Source organism: Lepus europaeus, chromosome 8, assembly GCF_033115175.1.
Source record: "Lepus europaeus isolate LE1 chromosome 8, mLepTim1.pri, whole genome shotgun sequence".
In the NCBI taxonomy this organism is placed as follows: Eukaryota; Metazoa; Chordata; class Mammalia; order Lagomorpha; family Leporidae; genus Lepus; species Lepus europaeus.
The window spans coordinates 66,839,568-66,852,862 of NC_084834.1; the positions used below are offsets into that span (position 1 = coordinate 66,839,568).

The 13,295-nt window shown below is 39.8% G+C and overlaps 1 protein-coding gene across 1 annotated transcript in view; it reads right to left on the reverse strand.

The window, feature by feature from the left end:
- Nucleotides 1-498: 498 nt before the first annotated feature.
- ENPEP (glutamyl aminopeptidase) overlaps nt 499-13,295 on the reverse strand; it is an 81,338-nt gene continuing 68,541 nt past the window's right edge. Inside the window, exons 14-20 of the mRNA XM_062199737.1 lie at nt 12,868-13,018; nt 11,132-11,205; nt 10,918-11,022; nt 10,655-10,825; nt 9,640-9,780; nt 1,710-1,788; nt 499-845 (exon numbers count right to left, since the gene is read on the reverse strand). Coding sequence (XP_062055721.1) covers nt 693-845; nt 1,710-1,788; nt 9,640-9,780; nt 10,655-10,825; nt 10,918-11,022; nt 11,132-11,205; nt 12,868-13,018 — 874 coding nt within the window. The 3' untranslated portion in view covers nt 499-692. The remainder of the gene's footprint in view (nt 846-1,709; nt 1,789-9,639; nt 9,781-10,654; nt 10,826-10,917; nt 11,023-11,131; nt 11,206-12,867; nt 13,019-13,295) is intronic.

Below are 13,295 nucleotides of genomic sequence, written 5' to 3' on the forward strand. Positions count from 1 at the left end.
CAGAATTTTCAAAAGATAATCATTCAGATTTATTTTTAAAAAAGAGAGGAGTTCATTTGTTGGTTTTTTCAGAGTAAAGGCAACAGTCAGCCATTTCTTTGGCTAATTCACACAATCTTCAAGCAAAGTTTAAGCCCAGCTTACTTTGGTAGGATTTAAAGTAGTAAGACATATGTGAATAAAGTGATATTAGGTCTGTGTAATTCTGAATGATAAAATAAAGATTAAGATGGTAATATTGGTCCCTCAAGTACGGTATTTAAACTTTAAAAATCAATCAAGACAGAAGATTAAGTGGTGTTTCTTTGGTACTAGAAACCTAGAAACGTAAAGCTAAGACCAAATTGTTCTCTTTTCACAGATTTAAGATACAAAGGATGATATTTAAAGACATTAAAATGACTATTAAATTCTCTTCCATTGGTAAAGAGTTTCCCATGAAGTACACTTAGAAGAAATCCCTGAGTGTATTAAATACTCCATTAGTATCTTCCTTCATAAAAAAAAAAAAAAAAAAAAAAAAGAATGAGAGAGAGAGGGACAATTTGAAAGCTTTCCAAGACACATAAATACAGTACTTAGGAAAGCAGTATCTGTTGATAAGGCTTCCTCTGTAGTGCTCGTCAATCAGGCCACCAAATGCCTGACAGGAGAAACTGCAGATTCACACAAACACATGACATCTGAACACACTATTCATTCCTAGCGAAGTCAGTAAACCACTCTCTGATGGCGCCTCTGTTGAGTTGGACCCACTCAATGTTGTTTTTCACCGTCTCCAGTACTTGTTGCCTAGGTGTTTCTCCTGCTCCCGCATTGGGGTATTTTGCGAAAAAGCTCTCCATCTAGAAAACAAAGGGAAATAATCAAGAAAGTCACTCCAAGCTCAATGATTCCTCAAGAATTTCATCTGCAAGCTGGATTTGTTTCCTTCTCATCTGGAAATTCAATACTGAGATACATTCTTGGCCCAGCATTCAGACTGAGCCCATCTCTCAGATTAGCACCATTGCCCTGGCTGTCGGACTCCTGCTGACATCAAGCTAACGGGCATGGGATGTGCTGGGAAGGAGGGCAACGTGCCAGAGGCCAGCACCGCTATTTCTGCTGCTGCTGCTGCTGCTGCTTCCTTTATTTCCTGGGTTTTCCCCAAGGTGTTCCCTGGAAACTCTGGCAGAATAGCGGTTTTGCACATTCTTTCCCTCCAATTCAACTATATCACTATTTGCTGTTTATAGAAGTGAGAAGTATTTTGTCTCTTAACATTTACAAGATCTTAAAATCACAGTATCTAACACACAGGTATGGAAACGTCGTAAGTCTGTCCAGTTTTAATGGACATTTTCCCCTCTGGATACTTGAGAGATTTGGAATTACTTTTGAAAGTCCCAAACTATGCATTCCAAGTGGAATAACATCTTGACCGATTTATTCTAGAGTTAGATTTACCAGGAAAGGGAGATACACTACTAGTGCTCTGGTGAACCGAACAGTCTCCAAGCTTTCTCAACTATGAAACTTTGCTTCATGGTCAGTTGAATTTTTTTTCCAGTTTGGAATGAAAGAGGTGTAGACTTTATTAGATACAATAATTATTGTTTTTCTCATTGTCTTCTGTGCTTCTGTGATTCAAATGGAGACCATTCTATTTCTATTTGGGCTTAACCACATTCCTTCCCAGAAAAGCGTGAAGGACTTGATCTCCGTACCTCCCAGAGTCGCAGTTCAGAGTTGAACGGCTCTGCTATGGTGACAATCCGGCCAAGATTTCTGTCATTGATTGTGAATCTGAAGAGAAATTTAGAGGAGTGAAAGGGAGTATAAGTTCCTAGAACTTCAAGTCTTTTTCTAGATGCAGACATTTCTGTTTCATAAACGTGTGTGTGTGTGTGTGTGTGTTTCAAAGTAATTTTCAGAATAAGCTAAAAACAGAAAACATATGCTAGTTAAACTAATTCTGTTTAGCCAAAATTCTTAGGACATTCAGTACTTTTTTTTTAAAGATTTATTTATTTATTCAAAGGGCATGGTTACAAAGAGAGAGGGAGAGAAACACACACACACACACACACTCAGAGAGAGAGAGAGAGGGAGAGAGGGAGAGAGGGAGAGGGGGCGAGAGAAATCTTCTGTCCACTGGTTCATTCCCCAAATGACACAGTGGGGACTGGGCCAGGCCAAAGCCAGGATCCCTGAACTCCATCAGGGTCTCCCATGTGGGAGGCAGGGGCCCAAGTACTTGGGCCATCTTCCAGTGCTTTCCCAGGTGCATTAGCAGTGAGATGGATGGGTAGTGGAGCAGCCAGGACTCAAACTGGCACTTATATGGGATTGCAGCCTTGCAGATAGTGGCTTAACCTGCTGTGCCACAATGTCGGCCCTTCTGCACTTCCTATATAGACAGAATCACATCACTTAGAAGTGGAAGACTGCCTGTTGTATTCTCCAGATCTGATTCTTTTGCCCTGCACAACTGAACAGTCAACTAGAGACTAATTTCTCAGCATTTCTCACAGGTCAGTGTGGACAAAGGACCAAATTCTTATCAATAGCACATGAGCACAAGTGGTGTGCTCAGTCCTTGTTTAAATAAAGGCAAATTACTTGCCTTAGACTTCTTGTCCTCCCACCCCCTTCTCCAAGCTGGAACATGGACCTCCAAGTGATTCAACTTCAACCACAGTGATACTAGGTCTCATGCAGTAGAACTGCTCTACAGACTTGACCTTCTTGCTTCAGGAGTTTGGCCCCAGTAGAAATAATTAGGGATGCACATCTTTCCAGCTGCTGTGTTGCTGTGTTCTGTTATGGAAGAATCACTTTAGCACCATTATCATAATACCTTATGAACCTTCCCACCAGTACAGAGATTTGAATATAGGCTGTTTGTTCTGCTTTCAGAAAGCATTGCCAATGTCTTTCATGATCTGTATCAGGCTGACTAAACAAAGCCACGGAAAGCTAAGCACAAAGACAGAACTTCAGTGATAGCAGTCTATTCTCAGGCTGTTTTGCCAAAAATCAGATGTGTTCTTACAAATGACAGTGCAAACAGTTCAGAGAGATCGGCAAATATCTCATCACAACTAATCATAGTGCAAGAAAAGTACAACAATATTCGAGGAAACTTGAATCACTGGAGTGTTGAAGAGAAATGCAGGAAACTATCAATATATAAAGCAGTAGGAGAAATTTTACATTAAAAGTTATCACATGGAAAAGCAGAAAACAGGATGATAAATTTTGTTTTTCAGAAAATTTAAAGCTTTTTTTAAAAGAAGTATTTATTTGAAAGGCAGAGGTACAGAGAAAGACGGAGACACAGAGAGAAACATCTTCCATCCACTGGTCACTCCCCAAATGACCATGAAGCCAGTAGCCAGGAGCTTCTTCTGGGTCTCCCACATGGGAGACCATCTTTCACTGTTTTCCCAGGCCATTAGCAGGGAGCTGGATTGGAAGTAGAACATTTGTGACTCAACCAGTGCCCATACGGGATGCCGGTATTGCAGGCAGCAGCTTACCACACTTTGGCAGAGTGCCAGCCCCATAAGGTTTTATACTAAAAAGAAAACCTACCATTAATAATATTAACAGTAGGGCCAACAATGTGGTGCAGCACATAAAGCTGCCGTCTACAAAGCTGGCATCCCATAAGAGCGCCAGTTTCACAGATTTTTAAAATCCTCTCATATGATAAAGAGCAAGCATGTTTACTATATAAAAAATCATTGCAAATTGGTAAAGGGGGAAGTGTGCTGATGTGAAATGAATAAAGGAATGAAAATGTAGCAATGAGAAAAACATAAAATGTCCTAGTGATCAGCATTGATTATCAATGAACTAATACCCTCTCTTTTTAAATTAATTTAATTTGTTTAATTAATTAATTTAATAGCAAATTTGTTTTTATATTTTTGAAAGGCAGGGGAGACACACACACACACACACACATACACACACAGAGGAAGAGAGAGAGAGAGAGGGAAAGAGAGAGATTATCCACAAAAACCAAGACTGGGGGCCAGTGCCGCTGCTCACTTGGCTAATCCTCCACCTGCGGCACCGGCACCTTGGGTTCTAGTCCCGGTCAGGGCGCCGGATTCTGTCCCGGTTGCTCCTCTTCCAGTCCAGCTCTCTGCGGTGGCCCAGGAAGGCAGTGGAGGATGGCCCAGGTCCTTGGGCCCTGCACCAGCATGTGAGACCAGGAGGAAGCACCTGGCTCCTGGTTTCCGATTGGCGGCAGCGCGCCGCCATAGCGGCCATTTGAGGGGTGAACCAACAGAAAAGGAAGACCTTTCTCTCTCTCTCTCTCTCTCACTGTTTAACTCTGCCTGTCAGAAAAAAAAAAAAAAAAAAAAAAAAGCCTGGGCTAGGCTGAAACTAGGAGCCTGGAACTCCTTGTGGGTTTCCCTTGCGGCTGGCAGGGATCCAAGTACTTGAGCCATCACCTGCTGCCTTCCAGGGTGTACATTAGCAGGAAGCGAGATTACAAGCAGAGGAACTGCAACTCCAGCCAAGCAATCTGAAATGGATGCTAGGGTTCTAAATGGTGACTTAGCTGTTGTGCCAAATGCCCACATCTCTCTTACTCTTTTTTTAAAAGATGTGATTGAAACATCGTCATTTTTAAAAAAATTTCTTTTTCTTTTTTTTTTGACAGGCAGAGTGGATAGTGAGAGAGAGAGAGACAGAGAGAAAGGTCTTCCTTTTTGCCGTTGGTTCACCCTCCAATGGCCGCTGCGGCCGGTGCATCACGCTGATCCAAAGCCAGGAGCCAGGTGCTTCTCCTGGTCTCCCATGCGGGTGCAGGGCCCAAGGACTTGGGCCATCCTCCACTGCCTTCCCGGGCCATAGCAGAGAGCTGGCCTGGAAGAGGGGCAACCAGGATAGAATCCGGCGCCCCAACCGGGACTAGAACCCGGTGTGCCGGCGCCGCAAGGCAGAGGATTAGCCTGTTAAGCCACGGTGGCGGCTTTCAAAAAATTTCTTTATTAAATTTATTTGAAAGGCAGAGTCACAGAGGAAGGGGGACAGAAGGAGATCTTCCATTTGCTGGTTCAGATTGCCTCAATGGTCAGGGCTGGGACAGACCAAAGCCTGAAACCTATAACTCCATTCAGGTCTCCCACGCACTTGGGGCATTCTCCACTGTTGTCCCAGGAGCATTAGCCAGGAGCTGGATCAGAAGTGAAGCGGCCTGGTCTCAAACCAGCGCCCATGTAGGATGCTGATGTAACCCACTGTACCACAATGCCAGCCCCTCTTTCATTCTTTAAATTTTCAAACGTTTTCAATGTCTTGCAACAGCCAAACTCTTTGCCTCTTTGCCTCCCCCCTCCCTTCCAAGAGGTCCTTGCTTCTACTTCACAGTGAAAATACATACTGACTCCTACATCTTCTAGCTTACCAACATAAAAATATACCTGTCTTCCTCTTATCACCTGTACTTTGCTTATTACTCTCTCAAAAACTTTTGTTTCCTAAAAAAGCTTTTATTGTGTCTGCCATATTAAATGTTTTATCCCCCAGTGGATTTTCTCATCAGCTTTTAAATACAGTGAGTCTATTAAATATAAATCCCAAAAAATAAGCTCCCCCTTGACTTGGCATCTTAGTGTGCTGTATTTCACCTCACCACTCGTGGTCAAATCCGAGTAATTTCCTTTCATTTCTTGTCTCTGTGTCCTCACCACTGACTCATTTACTCACTTGCTTCATCGGAGGTCTGCCTCCCTCATTCCACTAAAAATCACTGACAGAGTTCCCAGTGACTTCTGTGACAGTAAATCAGATGGGCATTGCTCAGTCTCCTATTAACTCAAACTTTAGGTACTATCTGACAAGGACCAGCGCTTCCATGAAACAACCTACTGTCATCCCTCGAAAGAGACCCAAAGGCATTCAATGTAGCAACCTGAACTTGGAGTTCCCCTGCAGACTTCATCCTTTCTAGAAACTGAGGCATTATCCTTGTCACCTAACTTTCATGTCCCATTTCCAATCTATCACCAAAATTCTCAACGTCAGGTTTGTCTCTTCATGTTCAGCATTGCATTTGTAGGCTAATCTGTTGTTATCTTTTGCTGGGACTATAGCAGCAGCTAAACCGTTTTCCCAAATCTACTCTGGCCCCCATAGGAATCTGTCCTTCACCTTACCCCCAGAACCTCTTTTTCAAAGTAAAATTGATCATTTGACTTTTTTTTTTTTTTTTGACAGGCAGAGTTAGACAGTGTGAGAGAGAGAGAGAGAGACAGAGAGAAAGGTCTTCCTTTTTCCGTTGGTTCACCCTCCAGGTGACCACTATGGCCAGTGCGTTGTGGCCGGCACGCTGTGCGGATCCGAAGCCATGAGCCAGGTGCTTCCTCTTGGTCTCCCATGCTGGTGCAGGGCCCAAGGACCTGGGCCATCCTCCACTGCCTTCCCAGGCTACAGCAGAGAGCTGAACTGGAAGAGGAGCAACCGGGACAGAATCCGGCGCCCCTACCGGGAGTAGAACCCGGGGTGCCGGCGCCACAGGCGGAGGATTAGCCTAGTGAGCCATGGTGCCGTCCTTGACTTTCTTTCTTAAAGCCCCATAGTGACTTATTGCTTTTAGGACAAAAGCTGAAATCTTAACATGACCTTGTAACTCTACTAATCTGATAATAAAGGTTATTTCTAGATATTGCATTACAGGTAACTTTGGTATTTTTATTTTTGCTTGTTTGAAGTTTTTGCAAAAACACACATATCTGTAATAAAATGTGAACTTTGAAAGGGAACTAATGCTAAGTTGCTGTAATACAGATTCAAAGAAATCTAATTGAAGGTAAAAAAATAAATTTTTTCAGCAACGTATAGTTTCTGTAATTTTCCTCTTTGTTTTGTTCTCATAATGACTAAAATTTTAAAAATTTATTTGAGAACTACCAAGGAAGACATTGAATGAAAATTGCAACCACCTCTGTACCTACTAAAACTATGAGAACCAAACATGTTCATCCCCAGATCCTAATATCATGTCAAGTGTAGAAAAATAAAGGGGAGGGAAGGCATTTGGCCTAGTAGTGTGAGACACCAGGTAAAACTCGTTCATCTCTGAGCGCCTGCTGTCCATACCCAGCTCCTGCTCTGGACTCCAGCTTCCTGCCCTGAGAGTCTGCAGCGGAGCATGTCACTGGGTCCCTGCCCCGACCCGGGAGACCTGGATTGAGTTCCAGACTTCTGGCCTCACCCCAAAGCAGCCCCAGCTGTAGCAGACATTTGGGGAGTGAACCAACATATGGTGGGTCTGTCTATCTCTCAAATACATAATTTTAAAAAGGAAAAGGGAAATATGCTGTGTATTTATCACATTAGTTGTTTGTAAAACTAAAATAGGGATTTATTTATATTTTACTTTGAAAATAATTATATGAAATATTTTTGGACTTAATGTTTATGTAAGAGTTATTGGGTTACCCAAAAGAAATTATTTTGTGTGCATGCAAAACTTTTAATTAAGTGCTTATTAAATTATTTTGTTTATGAAGTAGCATTTAGGTATGCCCTGTCAATTTTTCATCTAATCACAACAAAAATAAAACTTTATCACAGCAAACTATTGCTTTTTTGGGTTCATTCAACTTCAGTTTCATCTAAGAATTTAATGAAAGAAACAATAACAAGGAATAATTTCCAAAGTATCTTCGGGGACTTGTGGTTAAGTCTCAAACTGGCAAGGACATTAATGCTGTGGTCATCAGTTGTCATAAAAGTCACATGACAAAAAGTTTTATTAAATAGTAGTTTATTTATTTTAGAGTGACAATAAAATTTTCAGAATGGAGTCAGTAAAACCACTCATCCTGAAATTTGGAACATGTACAAGAGTTTGAAAATATTTGGATACAATTGGTTCATTTCTGTTTAATTTGCCTTCTCCAGTTTTCATGAGGAAATTCTATTTATTCAAACCAACATAACTAATATTTGGGTTTTTGTGTTAGACATGTGGTTATTATATAATTTTATATTTGGGGACATTTGAATTAATAACATGAAAATTAGATCATTAGACAATGGATAAATACTAAATGCCCTTGGCGAAAGTTTTCAAACTAGTTCTGGAAATAGTTTATCAATTTATTTTTATTTAAAAATTCAGTTTGTTAAGTCTCATACATTTATTTTAAGGCTAGATGTTTCTGAACTTTATAACAAAGGGAAACCTATTTTTTTCTACTTCTTAATTTCTTAGCATAATAATAAACACATTTTTAAAAGTGAGAAATGCATTATTTGTATAAATTACTTCAGAACTGCTCAAATAGGCCTAATGGATACTTTACTTAATAAATAATGAATTAATGGCCATTTTGTTATGCAATATAGAACACTATTACTTATCTTTGCAAAATAATTTAAAAATAAGCATTGTGTTTCATCCACATAGGTTTCATGTAGCATATAACATCTGCCCCCTAAAAAGATTTGTGTTCTTTTTGATTAAAACAAAACACACAGTACATGTCATCAAGCATACATCTTTCAACATGTTTACAGGCAGATTTATTCATTCTAAACCCATTTATAAACAGCTGACCAATTCACACACACACACACACACACTCACATGCACGCACACCAGTCATGGGTAAACAGTAGGCATAAGAATAGAAAAAGAAAAAAAATCACAAATAGACAAAAGCAATGTAGAAAATTTTGTTTGAGAGTTAGCGATATAATCTGGATCTTAAAAGGAAAAGAAATACATACACAGACACAGTGATACTCTTGTGAATTGTAGGGCAGAAAAGAAAACAAATAAAAAAGCTGTCATTGCAGCTGGCATTTCTTGTAAGGCAGCCATAAATGACCAGGCAGTGCCGCTAGGCTGACAGGAGACATGGACAGGAGGCACCAGTGGTGATATCAGGATATGGAATTACCGATGGGAACAATCTTTTTGTCAATGTTTATATTTGTTTATTCTATATTCTACTTTATACTGTGTTAAGAATATGCCTTTTTAATGGAAATTGAACACCAAATTTAAAGGACCAGAACCAAGGAGAGTAGTAGTTCTTCTGAAGAAATCAGAAGTTTGGGAAAGTATCTCTTTCATTGACTTTGCTCATCTCCTGTCTTTGCTATTTACCATTTTAAAATTGCTGATGTTTGGAAAATACAGTTCCCTTTTACAGACTACTGGAAATTCTTGAATATTAATTATCAGGGCAAGGGAGATAAAAGTTATCACTCACTTAAGTTCAGTAAGATATAGAGCTCTAATCTGATCTCAGACCCAGGAATTCTCAGTTTTCACCACACACTAATTGAGAACTAAATATGTGCCTAGAGTTATGCATGGTACCATCACTACAGGCAGAGTTAGATGAACTTGTTTTAACCAAACTATATTAATGTAATTTGATCATTTATCAACACCTCAGAGTCCTATAGAATAGTTGGAAACAATAATTTCCAGAAAAGGGATTGTGCTTAAAATTAACTAATGCATTTCATCCCTGGAGGTAAAATATTATGATCCTTTACCTCTAATAATATGCCATCTCAGATATTGTATGGATATCAGAGAAAGTGTGCCAAAGAGATAAGGAAGGAACTTACAGATGGTACCAAAGACAAGGAATCATTATCTGATCATCCCACCTGTTAACCAGATATTCCCAGTTGAGTTGTATCCAGTTCCAGGCCATGCTCTTCCCATAGCTATTATAGGAGATATATCGGATGACTGTAAACACATCCTGAGATTTAATAAAGTTTGAGTCCTTGAGCAAATCCAAATACCTAAGAGAAACCAAACAGAAAAACAACTCAAAATGAACTTTTAATGTATACCATTACCTAAATTCCAGTACCACATGGCTTTCATTCCAGCAACTCAATTCTTAAGTGTCAATTGCTGAAGTTAATTAAATTGGCAAGCAATGGCAAACAACTTAAAATTTTCTAATATACTTAACCATTTTGAAAGAATAACATGTGATGTTGAGGATTGGTGAAATGTAAGTTATAGGGACATTTAAAATTCAATTATTTTGGAAGTACTAATAATAGAATTTTAGCCATTAATTTTTAATGTAATGGCTTTTATTGACTACAAGCCCTTTATCCACTTACCTATTATCTCACTGAATTTCTTTTTCTAAATGAAGGTTGTTTTTTTTAAAGATTTATTTATTTATTTGAAAGGCAGAGATAGATACAGAGAGAGAGAGAGAAGACAGGGAGAGAGAGAGAGAGAGCGAGATCTTCTTCTGCTGGTTCACTCCCCAGATGGCCACTCCTTGAGGAGAAACATTTAGGGGCTCCTGTCTTTCCTCCATTGAACATATTTGTGTGAAGACAAGATTTGTGGGGTTTTAGAAGTCATGAGAGAGCCAACACTCAGAACAGGAACAGAGGACCCCGGTCCTGCGTGAAAATGTTGAACCACCGCACACAACTGGAAACTACCTCCAGAATATTTTTTCAGATGAAATTAAATTTATTTATTGTTTAAAACAGTCTTCCCTGGATGTTTTGTTTCTTACAGGAAAAATAATTTTAATGGATTTTTTTTCTTTTTGGAAAAGAGATCACACTTAATCAGAGTTTTAAAGAGACAGTGAGACATAAAAACAAATACCATTTACAAAAGTAAAATAAAAGCCCAACTTACCTTGACAAAAGAGTAACATTCCTTACTGATGCTAACCCATAGAGCAGTTTTTCTTTTTCTTGTGCTAAGGAGGTTTTCAGGTATTGATCAAGAGTATAGTTCCAGGAAGTCTCATTGCCAGAGCTGTACATCCCATAGCGATACACCAGGAGTCTGAGGTTGACGGGAAGACTGGAAGAAGAAACAGTGTTGCAGAGGTTTCTGTTACTCATTTCTCAGTTCAAAGTCTTCTAGAAATGAAAATAGAGTGAAAAGTCATTCACCTTTGTCTCCCATTTATCCACTCCTGAAATAACTGGGAGGCGTTGTTCAAGGCTTCCGTATCGCCCATCCTGCACGCCAGCCCTAACACGGAGGCACGCAATAACCTTAGGAAGGAAAGAAAGCACAGAGCCAGGGCCTTAGCATTTTCCACATGCCTTAAAACACACAAGCAAATGTCAAATGAATATTATATTTTAAAAGGTGAGAAATAACTTTGTGAGGTGGTCTCCAGTATCATCCCATCCCAGATATTCTGCAGCAGGCTTCACTTGATCTTTGAAGTAGTCCTAAAATAAAAACACATGCACAATGAGTAATACTATTTATTAACCAACTCCCATGTCTTATAATCTGAAATCCTCTATTGCAATCTTTTTTCCTACTACTTGGAAGAATTTTTGGAAGAATGTATTCAGTCTTTACCACATTGTGATTCTGTTTCAATCCTGAAGATACAGAACCATCCTGAATCTGGATCTAATGTCTTGTAAGACTTTGGGTAAGCTCTTGTTGACCTCACTTTCTTAGTTAATGTGTAATAAATAGAAAAACATGTGACATAATTCCTGCACCAAGATCATTCACAGGTTGATGAAATAATAAAAATAACTGATAATTCAGATCTACAGCAGACTTTTGTATTATTTTACACTCACTATCTCATTACTACAGGCAGATAAGTGTTCATGTTTGTACTATGCAAAGGTTAACAAAAAAACCCACAAATATTAAATTACTTGTCTAAGATCTTTCATTCAGTAAGTGAAAGAGCTAGAGATCTGAATCTGGAATTTTTAATAATTGTAAATGTCCTGCCAATGTGTTACAGAAATCATAAAGCAAAGGAAAAATATTTAGAATGACAGTATTATAAATATCCCAATGTGTAACTCTCAGCACAAAAACTAAGAAAGTGTAATGTTATATTTCATTAAAAAATAGATTCATCTCAACATTGAAAATAAAATCTAGTTAAAATCTGTAGTTTAGGCCGGCGCCGCAGCTCACTAGGCTAATCTTCCGCCTTGCGGCACCGGCACACCGGGTTCTAGTCCCGGTCGGGGCACTGATCCTGTCCCGGTTGCCCCTCTTCCAGGCCAGCTCTCTGCTGTGGCCAGGGAGTGCAGTGGAGGATGGCCCAAGTGCTTGGGCCCTGCACCCCATGGGAGACCAGGAGAAGCACCTGGCTCCTGCCATCGGATCAGCGCGGTGCGCCGGCTGCAGCGCGCCTACCGCGGCGGCCATTGGAGGGTGAACCAACGGCAAAAGGGAAGACCTTTCTCTCTGTCTCTCTCTCTCTCACTGTCCACTCTGCCTGTCCAAAAAAAAAATCTGTAGTTTAAAATATTATAATTTTAAGTAAAATATTGTTGTTTTCCTTTTAACACTAAAATATACCTTCAAGTGTTAATACAGAACCATAAAAAATATGCTTCAAATTGAAAAAAAATAGCTAGCATCTCTTCACTTTGATTACTCAGCTTGTTGCACTTTCTTTTTTTAATTAATTAATTAATTTTAAAGACAGAGTTACAGAGAGGCCGAGGCAGAGAGAGAGAGAAGGAAGTCTTCCATCCACTGGTTCACTCCCCAGATGGCCTCAACTGTGGGAGCTGGGCTGATCCAAAGCCAGGAGCTTCTTCCTGGTCTCCCACATGGGTGCAGGGCCCAAGAGACTTGGGCCATTTTCTACTGTTTTCCCAGGCCATAGCAGGAAGCTACATGGGAAGTGGAGCAGCCAGGACTAAAACCGCCACCCATATGGGGCACTGGCACTGCAGGTGGCAGCTTTACCCACTAAGCCACAGCAACACCCCTGCACTTTCTTTTGATTTCACTTGGCAGTACATAGACTTTGTGTTCCCCAGGTGCTCCTTCTCTCAGAAACCATCCCAGCCCACTAATGACTAAACATTTACTTGCATAATATATCATAGCATTCACATCACCTCCATCAGTGGGTAGATGTCATTATCATCTTCAAACATGCTGATGATGTAGGTTATAGCCGAAATGACTCTTTGCCATGGCAAATAATCTCTTTCCATTTTGAGATACTTGGTCAGGTTCAGAGCCACTTTATAATCTAGGAGTTGAGCTCTGAGAAAGGAAAAAAAAAAAAAAAAACCACAGTTAATCAAAAATCATAGACTTTAGTTTTCATTCAGCTGGAAGTACTAATATGGGGATTAACATTCCATGTTAATGAGGATTCTTTTACTAACAATTAATAAATAGCATTTTGGTGTTGTGGTCCAATCATAAAGTTTCATTTAAATTGATTAGTGCCCCCATATATTCACTAGTATTGAGAAAGACAGAAATGTAAGACACACATTTGGAAATCATTATAGCCAAATTTCAGATAAAACAAAAG